Source organism: Crinia signifera, chromosome 1, assembly GCF_055691185.1.
Source record: "Crinia signifera chromosome 1, ASM5569118v1, whole genome shotgun sequence".
Lineage (NCBI taxonomy): Eukaryota > Metazoa > Chordata > Amphibia > Anura > Myobatrachidae > Crinia > Crinia signifera.
The window spans coordinates 386438811-386460671 of record NC_139217.1 but is presented as its reverse complement, the minus strand read 5'-3'; the positions used below and the strand labels follow the sequence as shown (position 1 = coordinate 386460671).

General features: G+C 42.5%; 1 protein-coding gene across 1 annotated transcript in view; it reads right to left on the bottom strand.

Moving 5' to 3' along the window:
• Positions 1-21861, bottom strand: part of FBN2 (fibrillin 2) — a 224848-nt gene that overhangs the window by 148063 nt on the left and 54924 nt on the right. Inside the window, exon 8 of the mRNA XM_083151552.1 lies at positions 5898-6023. Coding sequence (XP_083007678.1) covers positions 5898-6023 — 126 coding nt within the window. The remainder of the gene's footprint in view (positions 1-5897; positions 6024-21861) is intronic.

Genomic DNA, 21861 nt, shown 5'->3' with positions numbered 1-21861 from the left:
AAGACGTTGCAGTCAAGTAAATATGCCCAAAACTCTTCGTAAGAGGCTCATCATCTAATGATTTTTCCACTGGTCACCACTCACCATAGTCTCAGAGTAACCAGAGATTTTCTCAGCAGCTGCGATAAATACAGGCATATCCGCCTGCTGCTGACATCACTCAAGCTCTCCTAAGACACATAGGCAAGCCTCCATTTTCCCTGAGGCTCCCAGATATTTTTCTGTCACGCCTGCGTTTTTCTTGGCACTCCCATGAAACGGCTGGTTACCAACCACAGATGCTACTTCCTGTCAATCACCTTGCAAGTGGTCAGCATTTTAAAAAAGTAGCAGCCATCGTCGGATGGCCACGCCCATGCTTACTGTGAGCTGTACACAGGTACACCCTATCATTAATCAGTTGCCATGCAAATTCATTCAGTAGGGATCAGGTCTGAATCAAGCCCATAGTGCATTTGGTTGCCCTTAGCAACTTCATCCGAGCAATAGACAGGGTTGTGATAATACATATTGTAATAAAAAGTTCTCACAATTCACATAATATTAGAATATCTTCAGGATATACTGTATTAAAGGACCTCGCCAGGTGCTGCATATGAAAACTAAAAGTGAAATACGTAATATGTAAAATGATTTAGATGGCTGTAAATATGAATATATACAGCAATATGGGGTTTGTGAACTGGTGAATATGAGTAACCGATCCAAACATGGTCATGGAGCCAAGGTTACAATCACTGCGTGCTTACACATATTCTGTATCAACTGTGGTATTAAAAAAAAAGTTTTTGACAGCATTTCTTAAATCAGCTTGATATATATGCCTGTGTCAGCACATGCAATGCTATCCTGGCTTCAGCGATATCCATCTGTCAGCACGAGGACACTTGCAACAATGGTTGATGTTAATCTTCAGCATCTGAACCTTTGCATGTTACAAAATCTTTCTGGTGGACTTCCAAACCAAACCCATTAGATGAGACAGCTTTCGACAAAGTGGTGTGTAACAGCAGCCCCCGGCCAAATAGATACAACCACAGCTGAAAACGAATGCGTCTCGATCTCTTTAACGTAATTGGTCATAAAAAAAGAATATCAAGGTTTGTTCACAGTGCTCTGTTAAGTTGTTTATACTTATTTAATGCATTTGTATATTGGATACATCATGGAGACAAAAGATTGTCTTGTACAATTACCCCAAGTGACCTGAGTAGTGATGAAATGCAGAGAAAATAATGTAAGGTTTATCTAAGGACAAAATAAGATAAGTAGACGTAAACTGTTTATACAGTATATACATTTAATATATTGCTATGTCTGGATTTCACACTGAAACTCCGAATCAGCGGCTTGATTACATGGTAAAATGTTTGGGTCTATCAATATCTTCAACACATGAATCTATAATCTCTGCATACCAAGCACCTTATGTACAAGAACCAATTTCTCTTATTTTGGGGTATGGGTACAAACCGGACCCGGACTAGACCCTGGAATGCCGGACATCAAACTCTGCATTCCAGAGCTGGTAGCGTCCGGGCATGTAACAAAAACCAAAAAGGTCGGGGCCACGCGGGGAGGCTGTAATCTCCCCTTCCCCATGTCCCTGGTGAAAGCTACCACAGGCATCCCACTGGACAAGACACCACCCGGACCGGATACTACAAGCTCCGGAATGCAGAGTTTTATGTCAGGTCCGGCGTTCTGGTGTGTTATGCTCACATCCCGACAAGACCCACTCGATAACAGGTACTGTTACTGAATTTGTATTACTGACTTTGCACTAAACACTATGCTTGCATATATGCTCCAGTAAGATTTTGGGGAGGTATTTATTAAAGCTCTGAGAGAGATAAAATGGTAAGTGATAAAGTACCAGCCATTCAGCTTTTGCCTTACATGTTGTGTTTGAAAAATGTTAGTTAGGAGTGGATTGGTTGTTACTTTATCTGTGACATGTTACTGCAGTTGTTTTTTGTGGACTCAGTTTGGGTTCATTAGAAATTGAACTGGACTTTGTCTGAGAAAGACTGGAACTGGGCATTGACTGTTAAAGCCTGGAACCGGACGTTAACTGTGACAGACTGGAACATGACTTTGGCTGTAATAGATCGGATTCGGACTTAGCCTGAGATATGTAAGAAACGCTGGAAAATTCTTTCATGGAAGTGAGTTCAGAGATTAAAATCTGCGGAGCACGTCAGGATGCAGACATGTCTGTAGTTGACTTTGCACTGGCAACTTGAATCTTCTGGAGATTCCTCCTTTATATAAACTACTGACAGAGAATTGACTGTAGGTGTCAGCTGACATGATATCACTGACCCTGAGGAACATGGCGGCCCAGTACTCTATCAGGACTGGCAAGAAGTAGCATCTGCTGCATACTGAGGAACACTGAGGGACTCCTGCATTGACACCCACAAAATGCATAGTGGGACCCCACGCCAGCAGAGAGACACCGGAAAATCTAGATCATCCTAATGCAATATGGCTGTAGCACCCACACTGGTAAGCAATGGGACTTCTCCTGCAAATCAGACCTGGCCATTACATAAAAATGTTACCTCTCCCCAAGCTCTTATAAATATCCCCTTTAAACTTGGTGGTTAAAGTGGTGGTTAAAGGGTTATATATGGATTTCATACCTGAAAGATTTTCTCAGAATAGTTGTTGGGGTGGAGAGGAGCCGGGGCAAGATGGGATGGAGCTGTGATGGGATGGGGCAGTTGGTGAGGAGGAAACCCGTTAAACCACTGGGAATTGAGGAAAGTATGGGTGTGGGGTGGTGAAACAGCAGACAGATGTGGTCATGCTCAGCTTTTATATCACAATAAACCAGTGTTTTGTATCACAATATACCAGGCCTTTCAATACATAGTTACTTCAGTTTGCTTCCCAAAAAGTCCAGTATGCACTGCACTTTGCTTTTACTACACTCACTTTTAACATTGTTTATTTTAGCATTTTTACCCACTCTTTTTTAGAATAATCCTCTGAAAAGCACTTCTTTACTCTAATGGCTCTTTGGCTCCTTGACCCTATCCCACACTAATCCACAGTGCCCACTCTCACCACTACCTTTGTTCTAGGCCACCTCCTGCAACCACAACCAAGCTAACCTTATCAGTATTTCCACTATCCCTTCCCTTTCTTTCTCCTGTGCACTCTGGAATGCCAGATAAATCTGCACCAAGCTGCCTGCTAACCATGACCTGCCCATCTGCCACTCTCTTAACCTTCTCACTTTCACCAAAAGCTGTCTCTCCTCCTTTGACTCCACCTTCCCTGCGGTCCTCTCATATAAGGGCTTCTCCTCCATCTATTCTGTCACACCTGATGACTGCAAAAGTGGTGAGGTGGGTATCCTCCTCCCCCAAACTGCACCTTTTGCTTCTTCCCACCCAAACCTTCCCTCATATTTCTACCAGTGAGGTCCACTGTATCCTGCTCTTCTACCCCATTCATCCAACTTCTACCCCATTTGCAACCATCTACCTCCCTGTCCCAACTGCTTGTCCTTATTCCTTGACAACGTTTCTACCTGGCTTCCCCATTAACTCCCTCTCTATCATTAACTGTGACTTTTACATCCCTATTGACATTACTAACCTAGCATCCACTAATCTTTCTGCCCTCTCCTCAACCTTTGGCCTTTCACATTGGACCTCCACCCAACTCACCATCTTAGCCACTCCAGTGACCTTGGCTTCACCCACCAGTGTGATCCACCTGATTTCTGTAAATCTCCCTTCCTCCCCACTGACCACCATCTACTCTCTTCACATCCTCTGCTCCAAGACCACCTTCACCAGATGCAATCTCTGGTCTTTTGACCTCCACTATCCTATCCTCCCTCAATACTTTATTCTCTATCCATCATGGCCTGGTCCAACCACACGGCCTTCTCCTATTAGTCCACCCTCCCCTAAACACTCAATTCTGTTGCCCTCATCTCCTCTTTCAATGTCTGCCATTCTAAACCCAAAGCCTGGAATTCCAAACTCCAGTTCCTGCAAAAATGCTCATGCACCGCTGAATGCCTCTAGGGAAAATGTTGCTCTCTTGCAAACTTCCTCCATTTCAAGTTTATTTTCTCTTTCTACAGCTTTGCCCACTCCCTCGACAAGCAATTTTTTCCCCAATCATCTTTTCCCAGTCCTCTGGTCCCCACCACCTTTTGATACTTTCAACACTCTCCTAGGCTTGACCTCCCTTTTTTCCTTAATATTTGAAGCTATCCAACAAGAAATATCTTCCTGTATCCCCTTGGCAGCTCTTGTATCACTTATTCTTGAAAAACCCAATCTTGACCCATCCTCACCTGCTAGCTGCCACCCGATCTCTTTTTTTCAGACTTGCGTGTCTGGCATACAGCTATCTCACCAGCTCCCTCTCTAAAAACTCCTTCCTTGATCCTTTTCAATCTGGCTTTTTTCCACTCCACGTCGCTAAAACTTCCCTGCTCACAGTCACCAATTACCTGCTTTCGACTAAACCCTGGACCTATGTGGATCATCCTTTCATCCACTGTCCTCACCAGATAATTGACCTCTCTAGCACTGTCTTTAAATGGGCCACCTCTTATGTTGCTAACCATTCCTTTCCAGTGCTTGCCTCGTGCTCCACTTCCCCCATTTTCATCCTTCCTGTAGGTGTCTCCCAGGGTTAGGCCCTCTTCTCTTGTCCTTGTACACCAGTTCTCTTAATGGGCTCTTAACCGCTTTCATGCTTCAATACCACATCCATTCAAATTATATGCAACTATACCTCTCCTCTCCTGACCTATCTTCCTCTGTCCTCTCTCAAACACCCAGCTGCCTCTTTGCCATCTCCTCCTGAATGCCTGATCACTCACTGAAGTTTAGCATGGAAATATTGGAACTCATCATCTTTACCCACTCTAGAGTCTCCACACCTCCTTCCAATATCTCACTGTTCACTGTTGACAACACTATCTTCAACTCTGCTGCTTGGGCATCACTCTTTTCTTAAGCCAATGTCCAATCTATGGCTCAATCCTGTTGGTTCCAGTTATGCAACACAGCTCACATTAGGCCGTTCTTCTCCCAGAGTGCAACAAATTTTGGTATCTAATCACTGGTTATCTCATGGATTGACTATTGCAATATTCTCCTTAATGGTCTCCTATGCTCCCATCTTGCTCCCCTCCAAACTGTTCTCAACTCTGCGGCTATCAAACACTTTAGAAGCCTGCCCCTGGGCTCAAATTGGCTAGTTTCACTGGAGACCAGGGGTGGGCTTAGAAAGAGTATTTGATGGCTTATGCTTATTACCGAGCGTACAATGCTGATAATCCGTGGGAGATCCATCCAGCTCATATAAACATACATGTTAACTTGTATGTAATATATGTACTTAGCGACCCCCCCCCCCCTTATTACATGTTTAGTGTTGCAGCTGCTGATGATAATAACTCAGTTTACAAATAAAATAAGAAATCATTAGGATGATGTTGTGTTGTCTCTCTTTAAAAATATTACATATTACAAATACAGTATATTGGGCATTATTCTAGTTTACTCTTTCTGACAAAATCCTTCTTAGATGGACAAAACCCTGTGCACTCCAGGGGGACATATGTTACTTGTGCAGAGATAATTAGATTTAAGTGGGGTTTTAATTCAAAGTGAGATCTATATTGCAGTGTAAAAATAAAGCAGTCAGTATTTACCCTGCACAGAAACAAAATAACACACCCAAATCTAATTCTCTCTGCACATTTTACATCTGCCCCCTGCAGTGCACATGGTTTTGTCCATCTAAGAAGGATTTTGTCAGAAAGAGTGAACTAGAATAAGGCCCATTGTTCCATGCAATCATTAATTTGTTTTGGCAGTTAAAAAAACAAAAGGACAATAAGATATTCTTCTTACCAATACAGTGCAAGCCATCAACAGATGTGAGATATCCACGTGGACAGATGCAATAATAGCTACCGATTGTGTTGGAACATTCTCCTCCATTACAAATACCAGGAATAGTGCTACATTCGTCAATGTCTGTTGGTTTAAATAAAACATATGGAAAACATGGGATTAAAATTGAACTCAAGTTTAAAATATTCAACAAAACACATTTTTTTCTAAAGCTAGAATAAATAGAAAAGAAGCATATCATCATAACACATTAGGGCGTCAGTATCCTAATATACACACACGCACTAATTACTGTATTAATCCTCCTTTTGTATAAGAGAGGGTCACCTCCCAAAGATCAATTTCATTCTTCATCTGCACAGACTCTTCTCATGATCATGACTTGTTCTTTAACTCACACGCACTTTTGGTCTGTAGCAGGGGAACATTCAGCTGTAAGTAATTGCCTAGAATCACAATGGGACCTTTTTCTTATGAAATTTGATTTTTATTCCCCCCCCCCCCCCAGTGCACTGCTCATATCAACTTCAATTAAGTAATGTGTACTGTGAAAGACAGGACAATGGGTTCGCTTTTATTTCAAGTGTCAAAATTTTACATTTTAAAATTGTAAACAGATTGGTTTATTTATAAATGTGCATTGTTTGTATGATGAAGCATGAACTGTGCTGTTATCCCATTCCAAACGTGGCCAAGTGTTATTTAAAGCCATAGAAAAAGAAAGAGTAAAATGCTTTAATTTGTTTCTATTATAAAAGCTTAGAAATACTGTAAGGGAACAGGTATGTACTTAAGTGAAAAAAGCATGTTCATAGTAAGTTAAATTGAGACTGGTCCTCACAGTGAGCTTAACAATAGCAATATAATGATATGTTGACCCTAGTTCGGTCGACAGACAATAGGTTTAGGGGCGGATTGGGAACCAAAAGAAGCCCTGGAATTTTTTTTTTAGAAGTGGCCTCGTGGGTCGGCACCAAATGAAATACTTAAAATAGACGGGATTATTACTACACCTGTGTGGAAGCCATTGGTTTCAATATGCTTAGGTGTCTAGTGACCCCCAGACCTTTAACAAACCACAAACCTACACATTTAAAATAATAAATGACCGAGACTTAACACAGATCCCAAAACCTCCATAAAGCAGACAAACATCTTAACTTAATCCCTGGAATATCACAAATATCTCACCTTCTCCCCCAGCGGAGCCCTTCAATTTGCACACGAGATAGTGCCTACACCTGTCCCATTAATAGATGTCACAATGGATATAGGAGCTTATTCTAGTTGCTTCGCTCCCCTGCGCATACACACAGGGGAGCAAAGTTTTGTGTCTGCGCATGCGCATAAACTTTTAAGTGCATATGCAGCTGCTTTGTGTGAGCATTCACTGCAAATTGCCTATTTGTTGGCCCGTTCACACCTGGCAGTGTGGGCGGGGGGGGGGCAATATGGGGGGCATGGGACTGTGGGGAGGGGTTGCGGCCATGGGAACACTCTGCGTTTCATGGACGTTCCCATGAAATCGCAGGGAGTTCCCATGGAAATGCGCCTGTGGCGCGGGTGCCGGGGATGGCTAGCTGATGTCAGTGGATGTCAGCTGCCCGCCCTCTTTCCGTACAGAGACGTTGCATATCTAAGACACCAGAGAGGTGTCTTATGTCTGCGAGCTCTTGAGAAATCATTCGATGATCGGCAATCATCAAATGATTTTGCCCCCGCATGCAAGGCTGTGAATGGAGGTTATTGCTAAACATCATTCGCATGTATGCAGGAAAATCGGTGCGTGGCATCTGCGAAATTCGCAGTTTTGCGAGTCAACTAGAATAAGGTCCAAAGATGGGTATCTGCATTATCTGGTACTCTGCAACCGGCAAAGGTTGTTTATGTGGGAGACAGGAAGGGGATGGGGCTACAGAAAAAAAAGGCAGCCTCACAGGTGCGCCAGCCTCCTGGGAATCTTCCCTGTAAGGTCTATGGCCAATCTGCCACTGATAGGATTGATCCCATATAGACAACATGTATCAGCTCAACATGCTCAAAAGATTGACATCCTTAATAGGTCAACACGTAAAAGGTTTATAGTGCTCACAAAGTACAAGTCGTCAACATGACAATTGTCGACACTTATATGGTCGACACAAGTTCTATTTCTCAACTGTTTCATCCTTTACCATCCACCTGGACTATGATAGGAATAGGAATAAGTGCCAAGCACAGCGAGGCACATTTCCCAAAGCATGGTGAGCAAAGTGAGCGGACACCAAACACTAACTGCGGTCTATCGTGTGCATAGACAATGTCACTGACATGTTATAGTACATGCGAATTGTTCTTGTTGGCCATGGAAGTTTTGGCTACTATGACAACATGAATATATTTGCATACTTAGGGATATACAGCAAACTATAATTACACTGCACTCTGCTTTGGATAAGTTTACATATCACATAGGTATTAAAAGCTTGTACAATGCAATAAATGGTCCTACGGAGTAAAGTAAGTCAGACGGTCCAATGGTACAAATAATTGTGTATAACATTTCTGGAATAAAAAGATGCCAAAAAGTGGCACATCCCAGTTTGAGGCACTACTAGGCAAGAGAGAAGATGCACAATTAAGTGGAAAATGCCAAATTAAGGCCAAAGACTGAGTAGATAGCAGACCCATAGCAGAAGACCCCAATGGAAAGAGCCAAATAATTCCTAATGGTGTCAAAAGCTGTTGGGATATAACCTGTTTCATGTGTCTCAGATGTCCTATTAATCCAGTCTTAGATTAACTTGTGTCTTTAGGCCTTATGTCTATCTGGGCATTAGGAATGAAACTGGATCCTTTGGCATAATGTGTACTCATTTCTGTATTAACCCAGGCCGGGCCTTGGGCTTCAAGTTATTTCAGGACTTCTCTGGCACTTCAATCTTTCACCCCACTACAGGTGAAAAAAATGGTTCCCCAGTCCGTGCTAGGCCCCTAGGCTTTAGCCTAGTCAACATGGATAACATGGCCCTGTGTGTGCCCTGATTAGATTCAGGGCCACATTAAATGTAGACTGGGATCCCTCTTTTTGGTCCTAATGCATTGTTGCATTTGCATTGCCTTCCGGTATCTTGAGGAAAGTATGTTCATTACAGGTTATGTTACTGTATACACTGTTTCTTTACTGTTCTTACTGTTTGCTGTTTTGTGTACTCTGCCTGTCTGTCTGCCTGCCATCTACATAGACTCCTTCAAATGTTACAGAAAAATCAGATTTTAGGTTTTTCAGCTTTAACCAAAAACAAGAAAATCCTCTTATGGACCTTTTTGAATTAAACAGAAATATGGAATCCTTGATTCCCTGTTCACCGAGGGGTCTGTTCATCGTCACTTAATTTCTATAATAGCAGGTGAAAATAAAATTTTCATCTACTTTTTCATAATAAATTGTCAGACTCATTCATTATTCATGTAATGCAGGAGATATTACAGATATCTCCTGGTTACAATTCTCCCCCAATAAATTCCACAGTCCCATACTTTAGTAAATGTGTTCACAAGCTGCTGTTTATGGAGCAACTTAAGCAGCAGAGGGATTTTTTTCAGATCCCTCACAGCTTTTCCATCTCTGCCTGCAGCCCCATGTTCCATCTCTGTCCCTCCAACTGACTCCACAATGCCCACATGAGGAATATATGTTCTGGGGGCCCACCTTTCTTCCCACCGCATGCCTTAATGGGAGACTCATTTGGGAAGTCATAGAGCTGAATAATTACAGCCTCACACAAAACAAATGACATATTCCTAGTGTGAGCCTATTTCTTTTTGAACAGCCTGAGGCTTTGTCCTTAATTACATAGGAGCCAAATCCCATTTGTACTGGGTAAGCTGGTAACCTAGCAGAGCAGTGGCAAATGTAAGACACTGCTCTGTTAGGTTACCAGGCAAAATGTGCAGATTTTATGGGGGTAAATATAATAGGGTGCGGAGGTGCAGGTGTTTGTTTGAGAATGGCTGTATTTGTAAAGGGGCGAGCATTTACAAGAAAAAACAACAGGTTGGATTTACCTTGTGAATGATTGCCGCTTTAAAAATACGGCCATTGTTGGACAAAGGATTCATTCTATTACATTTACCGGTTAATATCTGGTCGAAACCATTAGCTATTGACCCAAATCATAACTCCTCATATACAGTAGGTTTTTAGAACTGTACAAAGGTTAATATAATATCAAACATGACTGGTCTGGAAAGTATGAATCCACAGTTGAAAGAAAATGTGATTTTGTATCCATTGGGTGCAGGAACAGCAAAGAATGTACAAAAAATATATCTACAGTATATAATATACCAAACAGCCTTGGCCCAAGAATCTTTATTAACGATTTAAGAACACAATTTAGCATTAATATGATTTTTTTTTCTTCTTCTTGGCAAGTTTGAAAATATTGCGGATAAAGTATTTGTCATTTGGAAAACTACAGAATGTGCATGTTCTAGTGAAAGACTATCCAATCTTCCAAATAAAAACATTCTTTGAAATAGAATCTGGATTGTGGGATGCAAAGCCAAACACTTTAAATAAAGCTAATAGTTGTAAATTCCAAAACCTTTCTATGTCCAGGAATTCTTAAACCCTTCCATGAACTGACCACATTAAGGGCAGAAATATAATGTGTTGAATGAAATGCCTTTTTATTTAATCCCATGGAACTAAACTGCTGAGGAAATGTTACAGAATTCGCAGCCTGCTCGACTTGCAACTACTTCCATCAAGACCATAAACTGTAAATTACAACAGACCAGGAAGGTAGTCTTTCTTGAAATGAGAAGCGTAATCTGTCCTTAGCATTTAACCGAAGACATAAATGATTCCAGTCAATTTTATTGGAAATTGTAGTTTGCAACTACAGAGCTGGAAGAACATAACACACATATAATTCATGAAAAAGAAAATTCTCAGCTGGATCACCCATTAGACAACATAAAATCCCGTCTAGGGCTCAAGGCATTGTGGGGCCTAATGTTCTCATATTTTTTTTTGTTGTTATTTATTTATTCAGTTCTCTTTACAAACTGAGGTAAGAAGAGGGCCCATACCAGCATGTTGCTTAGAATATAGCCGATTCCTATTCTGAATCTGCCAGGGTCATATTGGTGTTTATTTGAAAAATAAAGGCAACCAGACTGAATTTGTTTTTATAGCCTCATCCCATGGTTTTGGTGTCATTACATCTAGGTTATATGGGTACCAGTATTTCAGTTTATAGGAGTACCAGTATTCCAGGTTAAATGTGTACCAGTATTCCAGGTTATATGCCTACCGGTATTCCAGGTTATATGTGTACCAGTATTCCAGGTTATATGTGTACCAGTATTCCAGGTTATATGTGTACCAGTATTCCAGGTTATATGCATACCAGTATTCCAGGTTATATGTGTACCAGTATTCCAGGTTATAGGAGTACCAGTATTCCAGGTTATATGTGTACCAGTATCCAGGTTATATGCATACCGGTATTTCAGGTTATATGTGTACCAGTATTCCAGGTTATATCCGTACCAGTATTACATGTTATATGCGTACCGGTATTCCAGGTTATATGTGTACCAGTATTCCAGGTTATATGTGTACCAGTATTCCAGGTTATATGCGTACCGGTATTTCAGGTTATATGTGTACCAGTATTCCAGGTTATATCCGTACCAGTATTACATGTTATATGCGTACCGGTATTCAAAATTATATGCATTTTAGTATTCCATGTTATATGTGTACCAGTATTCTAAGTTATATGCATACCGGTATTTCAGGTTATATGCCTACCTGTATTCCAGGTTATATGTTTACCAGTATTCCAGGTTATATGCGTACCAGTATTACATGTTATATGCGTATCGGTATTCCATGTTATATGCGTACCAGTATTCCAGGTTATATGTGTACCAGTATTCCAGGTTATATGTGTACCAGTATTCCAGGTTATATGCGTACCGGTATTTCAGGTTCAGTGGCGTAACTATACCTCCGCAGCCCCCGCGGTGGCGGGGGGGCGCAGAGAAATTGGGGGCGCCGCCGGGGGGCTGCGGAGGTATAGTTACCTGTGGTCTTCGTCTCGCCCGGCTCTCTGCCGGGACCTGCCTGACGTCACGGTCCCGGCCGGCTCCTGCTGCCTGCAATGAAAACTGACTCTTATAAAATGGCTGCCCCCATACTGCAGACAGTTTTCTGTCTGCAGTATGGGGGCAGCCATTTTCTAAGAGTCAGTTTTCATTGCAGCAGCAGGAGCCGGCCGGGACCGTGACGTCAGGCAGGTCCCGGCAGAGAGCCGGGCGAGATGCAGACTGCGGGGACAGGTAAGTGTAAGAAGGGGGGGTCAGGTTAGGTGGGGGGGTGGCGGGCGGGCGGGCGGCGGCGGGGGTGTTCGAGGGGGGAGGGGGGCGCCGAAAAACCATCCGGCGGGGGGGCGCTAAAAACTTAGTTACGCCCCTGTTCAGGTTATATGTGTATCAGTATTCCAGGTTATATCAGTACCAGTATTACATGTTATATGCGTACCGGTATTTAAAATTATATGCATTTTAGTATTCCATGTTATATGTGTACCAGTATTCTAAGTTATATGCATACCGGTATTTCAGGTTATATGCCTACCTGTATTCCAGGTTATATGTTTACCAGTATTCCAGGTTATATGCGTACCAGTATTCCAGGTTATATGTGTACCAGTATTCCATGTTATATGTGTACCAGTATTCCATGTTATATGCGTACCAGTATTCTAAGTTATATGCATACCGGTATTTCAGGTTATATGCCTACCTGTATTCCAGGTTATATGTGTACCAGTATTCCAGGTTATATGCGTACCAGTATTCCAGGTTATATGTGTACCAGTATTCCAGGTTATATGCGTACCGGTATTTCAGCTTATACAGTATGTGTGCCAGTATTCCAGGTTATATGCGTACCAGTATTCCAGGTTATATGTGTACCAGTATTCCAGGTTATATGAGTACCAGTATTCCAGGTTATATGCCTACCAATATTTCAGTTTATATGAGTACCAGTATTCCAGGTTATATGCGTACAAGCATTCAAGGTTATATGCGTACCAGTATGCCAGGTTATAGGCCTACCAGTATTCCAGGTTATCTGTGTACCAGTATTCCAGGTTATATGGGTACCAGTATTCCAGGTTATATGCATACCAGTTTTCCATGTTACATGCGTACCAGTATTCCATGTTATATGTGTACCAGTATTCCATGTTATATGCGTACCAGTATTACATGTTATATGTGTACCGGTATTCAAAATTATATGCGTACCAGTATTCCATGTTATATGTGTACCAGTATTCCATGTTATATGTGTACCAGTATTCCATGTTATATGCGTACCAGTATTACATGTTATATGCCTACCAGTATTCTAAGTTATATGCATGCCGATATTTCAGGTTATATGAGTACCAGTATTCCAGGCTATATGCGTACCAATATTTCAGTTATATGGGTACCAGTATTTCAAGGTTATATGCATATAGGGAAGCCAATCCCGGGCATTTTTTCAATCCCGGGATTCAGGATTGAAAAATGCTCAATCCCAGGTTTCCCGGGATTGGCTTCCCTAAAAAAAATGCCCCACATGATTACCTGGTTGCCGGGTGGGGTCGCCGGAAGGGTGGGTGGGGAGCCGGGAGGGGTCTTAGGGAGCAAGGAGCCGGGTGGGTAGGCTGGAGCATGCAGGAATCCGGGTGGGGGAGAGACGAGATAGTTGTCCGTGAGCCTGGTGTGTATATTGGTGTTTATTTGAAAAATAAAGGCAACCAGACTAAATTTGTTTTTATAGCCTCATCCCATGGTTTCGGTGTCATTACATCTAGGTTATATGGGTGCCAGTATTTCAGTTTATAGGAGTACCGGTAGTCCAGGTTTTATGTGTACCAGTATTCCAGGTTATATGCGTACCAGTATTCCAGGTTATATGTGTACCAGTATTCCAGGTTATATGCGTACCGGTATTTCAGGTTATATGTGTACCAGTATTCCAGGTTATATGAGTACCAGTATTCCAGGTTATATGCCTACTGTACCAATATTTTAGTTTATATGAGTACCAGTTTTTCAGGTTATATGCGTACAAGCATTCAAGGTTATATGCGTACCAGTATGCCAGGTTATAAGCGTACCAGTATTCCATGTTATATGTGTACCAGTATTCCATGTTATATGCGTACCAGTATTACATGTTATATGCGTAACGGTATTCCAAGTTATATGCATACCGTTATTTCAGTTTATGTGCATACCAATATTTCAGTTTATATGGGTACCAGTATTCCATGTTATATGTGTACCAGTATTCCATGTTATCTGTGTACCAGTATTCCAGGTTATATGCGTACCAGTATTCCATTATATCTGTGTACCAGTATTCCAGGTTATATGTGTACCAGTATTCCATGTTATATGCGTACCAGTATTCCAGGTTATATGGGTACCAGTATTCCAGGTTATATGCGTACATGTTTTCCATGTTATATGCGTACCAGTATTCCAGGCTATATGCATACCAATATTTCAGTTTATATGGGTACCAGTATTCCAGGTTATATGCATATAGGGAAGCCAATCCCGGGGCATTTTTTCAATCCCGGTAGTCGGGATTGAAAAATGCTCAATCCCGGGTTTCCCGGGATCCCGGGATTGGCTTCCCTAAAAAAAAAATGCCCCGCATGTTTACTTGGTTGCCGGGTAGGCTCGCCGGAAGGGTGGGCGGGGAGCCGAGAGGGGTCTCAGGGAGCAAGTAGCCGGGTGGGTAGGCTGGAGCAGGCAGGAAGCCGGGTGGGGGAGAGACGAGATTGTTGTCTGTGAGCCGGGTGGGTAGGCGGGGTCTCCGGGAGCCAGCCATCAGCACGTCTCGGCTGTCTTTGCGGCCTGCACAGCGTGACCTATGACCTTGTCACGCTGCGCAGGGCCGCGCTGCCGGATAAAGGGGAAGTCGGACAGCATCTGAGCGATACTCAGACACTGCCCAGCATTAGACTGAGCATGCGCAGTCTAATCCCGAAATCCCGGGATTGGATACACCAATCCCGGGATTGAAATCCTGGTGTTTTGGGGGCCAAATCCCGGGATCCCGCCGATCCCGATCCTGGGATTGGCCACCCTATATGCATAGTATTCCAGTATTCCAGGTTATATGCCTGCCAGTATTCCAGTTTATATGCGTACCGCTATTCCAGGTTATATGCGTACTGGTATTCCAGGTTATATGTCTACCGGTATTCCATGTTATGAGTATTTCAGTTTATATGCGTATCAGTATTCTCAGTATTTATTCCCAGGAGATACTGTACGTTTACAAGGAATGTGTATTGTATTAAAATAGCATGCAATTATATTGTATAAAATAGATTTTTTGTCTGTTTTAATTGAAAATATCATGGGTTATATTGACTGAACAAACATTATTCATACTGTAAAACCATTTATACTGTACAGTATATACCAAATTGAAGGCATTGTCTGCTTTGGGAATCAAAGACGACTTTCCCATTTACATTTTTAAGTAATGTTGAGAACCCAAGATACATCCAAGAACTGAATAACACATGTACTTTACTTTCTATATACATGTTTTAGTTGTTTATATCAATGCAGCGATGATTTTGAACAGCTGGGTGACTCTTACATTAATTGGACTGTACATTAGTACAGAGACTTGCTCCTTTTGGCGACTGCCATCAGCTCATACGTCATGTCTGGGAAAGGCTGCCGCGGATAAGACACAGTCGCTGTTTTTATTGTTTAAAACAGAAAGATGCACTGTTTATATATCAATGCAGCACAGCAGTAATTTAATCCTATAGATTCACAAAGACAGATCTAACACAGTCTGTTTCTGAAACAAATATGTTGATACTGTATACATATTTTGATTTAAATTAATGTTAAAGAAGACACAAAAGTCAATACTGCCTGGCATTTCAACCTGGGTAGTGACCAGGGTTGAACTGAACACGGGCTCATCATGGCTCCCTGTGCAGTGTAAATGGGTAACCCAGGTCGATGCTACCTGCAATGCAATAGTGGGCGCTGGGAGATGCTCTCATCTCCCAGTGCCGGGTCAGGACCCGCCTCCGGTGACGCCACCCACCCAGCATCATGCCGGATGGGGATGGCGGTGCAAGAGGGGTCATAAAGCCACTGGTTGGAGTCTGGCACAAAAACCAGGGTGCAACTCGGTTTGTAGGTGTAAAAGGGCTCCCTCAAAACCCACTTTTTTCGATTAGCCTATCCCTCCTCCTAACCTCTTTTGATCCTCCTATCCTGCCTCCGTTCCCCTCCGTTCCTACTTATCCTGTTGTTTTTCGTTCGTCCACCCACCTATTTTTAGTATGTTAACTCTTATGAGTAGGGTCCTCCTGCCTCACGTACTCACCCTACCTCTTTACCTCACCTGTGCTCCTGTCCTGTTCTTCACTTCCTCTACTTCATCTTCAGTCTCCTTGACAATTTTGACACCTACTTCTGAACTGATGCTGACTTTATTTCTACCAGCTTTACCCCTATTTATACTGTATTTTTCAACACACCCTGTACGTTACCTTGTCATTTGTTTTTTGTTTGCTATGTACGGCGCCTTATAAATAAACGTACTACTACTACTATAATAAATATGATGGAGACCCAGATTTTCAGGGCACAGGTTTCATTACAATATTCAAAATTTATACTAAATAATGATTACAATATTATTGCTGGTGTGTATATAGAAAAACTGTAGTCAAGTGTAAAAAGTTTTAGATAGACACTGCAGAAAAACTATTTTTTTTTTAATATTTTCAGGCTCTGTCACACCTCTCTGCCTTTCACTAACCGCAGTCGCTGCTGTTCCACACATTTAAATCTCTTCCCTTTTCTATAACTGACACTTGTAAATGACACAACTGCTAGCATTGACTGTATGGTCCACATATTTACAACGTTGTAATGGCTGATGCTAAACCAACTACTGCCTAACCCCAGCCATAAATGGCATTTATAAAAATATATAAAACTGCTAAAATAATAGATTTTACAACAATGGGAGTACATAAAACCTGGCAAATACATGGTTTATTTTATGTTCACAGGTGAACAAGTTTATGACTGGGAAACATTAGCTAGATGCTGGTGTTACACCTCCATTTTCAAAACAATGTTTTATGTGTCAGTAAAGAGAAGCCAATATCTGCTGTTAAGTCATATATAGTAACTATAGTCCATGAGCTCTGCTGCTGTGGCTCGCTAATGTCATACCTCACCTGGCAGATAATAAAAGCTGCTGACATCCAGGTCCATTTAAATTCACTCTGAATCACTGAGTCACATACCGGAAGTAGAAAGCTATTAACCAGGGTTGCCGACTTTAAGATTCTCCTCTCCGGGAGAAGCCCGGAGAGGAGAGTTTCAGCAGCCGCTCAGGGGGCGGGGCTTACGAGTGACATCACTAAGCCCGGCCCCCATGTTGTTAAAGCAGCGAATTCAGTGATCTCCGTGGAGGGGGCGGGGCTAAAATGACGCGATTGTGCCGTTTTAGCTCCGTCCCCTCCTCTGAGACCCGAGGATTGCAGCATTTTAATGCCGCAATCCGGGGGTCAGCAGGGGTCCCCCTGAATCCGGGAGGGTTGCCCACCCTTCCGGGGGCCGGGAGGGGGTACCCGATTTTCGGGAGACTCCCGGAAATTCCGGGAGGGTCGGCAACCCTGCTATTAACCCGTGCCAAAGTTGCTGTGAGCGATCCTCAAAATATCCGTTACAAATGCCAGCGTCGCTCACAATTAATTGAAATTGAGTTAAATATTGTACCCCCCCAAAAAAAATCCCAAACATTCGCTGTGAGCGCCACTGACATTTTTTACGGTTATTTTGAGGATCTCTCACAGCAACATTGACACTTAAATGGTTAATAAAAACGTTTGCTTGCCAATTTTCACACCTATTTTGACAAATTCCCTTGGCACCCAAATGGTTAAGTAGAATTTTAGGGCTCGGGTGTACAACTGGGCACATTCTGCACCAAAATCACAGGCGTAAAAAAGAAAAAGCCCAGTTTTCAGAGCAAAATGTATATGACTGTTTGGCCAGAGCTTTAACTGTAAGGATAGCATATACTGTACTGTACTGTATGTCAACTTCCCACCAGGAGAAGTAGTATTATATTCATCAGGATGGCGGAAAGAACAGCAGTCGTATAGTACATGCTCCTTGTTTATGCCTTATGTAGTGTGACAGAGGCAGCAGCTAAAGTAATAATATACAATTCATATTCAACATGGTACTTGAACGAATTTACAAAAGAAAGATTGTCTATGTCTGGACACTTTTATTAATAATTTACTGTAGTATGTGTGGTCCAATTACATACATAAGAAAATGCAAGGATAAAGTAATGTATATGTTCAATTACATAAAAGGGGATGCAGTCAGCCTCCTCGGCGGTCAGTATACCGATGCCAGCATCACAGTTGCCTTCAGAATACTGGCACCAGAACATCAAAACCATCAGGATGAGGACACTGGAATACTGACAGCTGGCATCCTGATTGGTGAGAATGCGGGGCTGACTAGTGTGCAGCTGGGGAAGGGGGAGGGGAGGGTTTAGGATATGGGCCCTTATTCTGATTGACGCGTACTTTACCGCATACTTTCGGATCGCGTCTTTACGGCGTCTGCGCATGCGTGGAGAACGCAACGCGCATGTGCCACGCCTTGACTCCGTACCTGTTCGGCCAAATCCCGTCCAAAACTGTTCCCCGCAATCAGTCGGGAAATATGGGCGTATTATGGGCGTCATGCGGAATGACACATGGGCGTAGTTTCAAAGTGGGCAAAACGGGGCGGAAACATGGGCGGACACGGGGGAGTACACTTATGTTGGGGGGCGTACATTCGGATACCACTCCGAATGCACGCGATCAAAAAGGGCAGAAATGTGCGGTGTCCACAAGTGTACTATTGCTTTGCGGACACCACTCGTTCATGCGGTAGGCGAACGGACCGCCTAATGACTACAAGCATTAACACCTGAACCCAATAGAATCTACTCCTTTACTCATTACTCACTAATAGGACGCTTGTCAGTGCTTTAATAGAAACCATTGCACTTCAATTGCTGTAAGGGTTAATGTGTGCAATGCATGTGTTAGGCATGCTTGTAAGGATATATTGGCATCTAATTGATTCCAATTCCAAATAAGAAGTTTTTTATGAGGATAGGTAATTGAATAAGTGGGTCATGTGATGTATTGCAGAATATACATCATAGTGGGTTGTTTGGCGTAAATACTCCGCTTACGGGCGGTAGCACCGCTTGGCTCCCGTTCGGATGCGGTATTCCCGAGCATACTCTGTACTACTCTGTAATACCGTGCAGAATCGGAGTGTTTCTCCCGCACACGCATGGTTTGTATGTCGTCCGTAAACACGCCCTGTTCTTAAAGAGTGAGTCCGTCCGAATGCGGAGGACACGTGGGCGTTTCTACGGACGATGGCCGCACGCGGCAAAACACCGTGGCGTGCGGACCGCTCCGTAAGAATGCGGGAATATCCGCACCGATCAGAATAAGGGCCATAGTGAGGGGAATTAGGGTTAAACTGTGGTTTAAAGGGGTTAGGTTTAGACACATAGAAGGGGAGTTAGGGTTAGGATGTAGGGCAGATAGGTTAGATTTAGGTGGTTGGGTGAGGGGGTTAGGATTAGGCACTGGCGGGGATGGTTAGGGTTAAGCTGTGGGGTGGGGGTAGAAAGTTAAGGTTAGGCTACTAGAAGGGGGAGGGTAAAGGGAGGAGGGTAAGTATACTTACCTGATCCCTGTCAGGATTACCATCTTCGGGATGCTAGTGTCAGTATTCTGACCTCCGGCAAATCATATGGGAATCTGCTTTCCTGCCATGAACTGCATTGCAAATGTCAAATAAATAGTGGGAATAGATCACAACAATCCCAATGGCAGGGATTAGGATGAGCTCAGCCAATCAGAAGCAGCTGCCAGTCGTCATTGTCATCAGTGTGTATTTTGTACAGGCAAAAGATGCATCTTCTCCTGACAGGCGTATATGTGCGTACAGTGTCTCTTTTGGCCTGCATGGGGTTTGTGAGAACACTCCCTTACTGTACGTGACCAATACTTGCACACCAAAATATAATTATACCGCACTTGGTGATCTGTAATAACAGATATAGTAAAAAAATAATAATAATAATAATAATAATAATAATAATAATTATATCTGCTTGCTCTTTTTTAAGTACTGACCAAAAGGGTCTTTTAATCACAAAAACAGCAATTCAATAAAATGTAATATACAATACATCATTCAAAATATTAAACAGCAGATTCATCTGTATAGTGTTGGAATCAAGCAGCACAAATTTTTGGCTACAATCATCCAAATGGTTAGTCACTACTAAATAATACAAAAGTCCGTAGCATCTGCCATATAATAATGGCAATCAAAGTTGTCGTTTCATTTGTTAGTGTGCTTGAAGAAAATAATTGCAACGAGCAGCTCCTTCCTTTGATGGTATCACTAAGTCGTATTGTTATTGGGGACCCCGAGAGCTCTCCTCCGTGGTAGTCCAATTCCAGATAAATTAGCGTGGCCACCCCACTAGTGGAAGCACTGGAAGGGTGCCTGTGTGTGTGGTCGAACTTCACAGCAGCTGGATACATGCACCCCCACTCAAGTGTCTGTTCCACCTCAAGCTTAAAAAGTCGCAAAAATAAGATACATCTAAATATACCTACGCATAGGTGTTTTTTGCATAGTTAGAGAAAGTGCAATCTGCAAAACAAAACGCTGATACCAAACCCCATACTGGCTACTTTGAGCTTCTCCCAGCAGATAGGAAATAGTACTTATTATTATAGTGCTACAAAAAGAGAGAAAAACATAGAAAAATGTAACCTTTTGTAAACAGGAGAAATATGCCAATTTTAGGACACAAATGTGACACCAGCCACACTGAAACCAGCCACTCTAGAGCAGAGCAGCATTGGAAAGCCAGAATTTTACTTTGCAGACCCAGAAATAGAATATGTCTGTTACAAATGAACTTGCTATAATCTCCCTTCCCTGAACACTTAACAGATTTCAGCTGTGAGGGTGCAGAATTTCTGGCATTAATAAAGTGACGTGTTTACTGTGTGCACCAGCACTGGCCTGGACCACACTTGCTGAATGCATTGCACCAGCTCTGACTCAGTAAAGGCCAGAGTCACATTGCAGTTCATGTAAGGGAATATGAATAGAAAGTACATGTTGTTCCTTTATGAAAGTGTTTAATATTATTACTAACGTATATCAATAATACATACAGTTTTGTCTCCAGGGTCATTTTAGTTCCCCAGTAACTGCTGACAGAAAGTCTATGGAGAAATTAGGAATGTATAAATATTAGCGCAGAGGTGCTGGAATCTTGCTCACAATTGTAGCGGCTCTATTATTCATTTACGGATTATAAATTTGGTATTTGTGAGATCTGACTATGATAGATTTACTATATTCTACAGTATACAGTCACAATAACGTTAGCAATGGTAGAAGTGCAGAGTTAAAGGATTATGGCATTATTGTAACTAATTGGTAAAAATTTTAAATCAAGGTGCCCATACACGGTGCCATATGTGCTACAGTGTATGTGCGTTTTGTACTAGATTGCATTGCATCTAGGGGGTGATTCTAGTTCATAGATGCCAACTTTTTGGCTGCCCTTGCCGGGAAAGGGCAGTCAGCTCAGTGAAGCAAGGGGGCGTGACCATCACCGGGAGGGGAAAAGGGGCTGTTCAGGGGTGGAGCCATGGGCTCCCAATTGGGGGCATATCTAGAGTGGTCGTGTCATTTTAGCCCCGACGTGCAATGCCATGTTTTCAGGCTCGAACATTCCGGGAGGGTAGGCTACCCTGTTCTAGTTGAATCAATCCCCTGC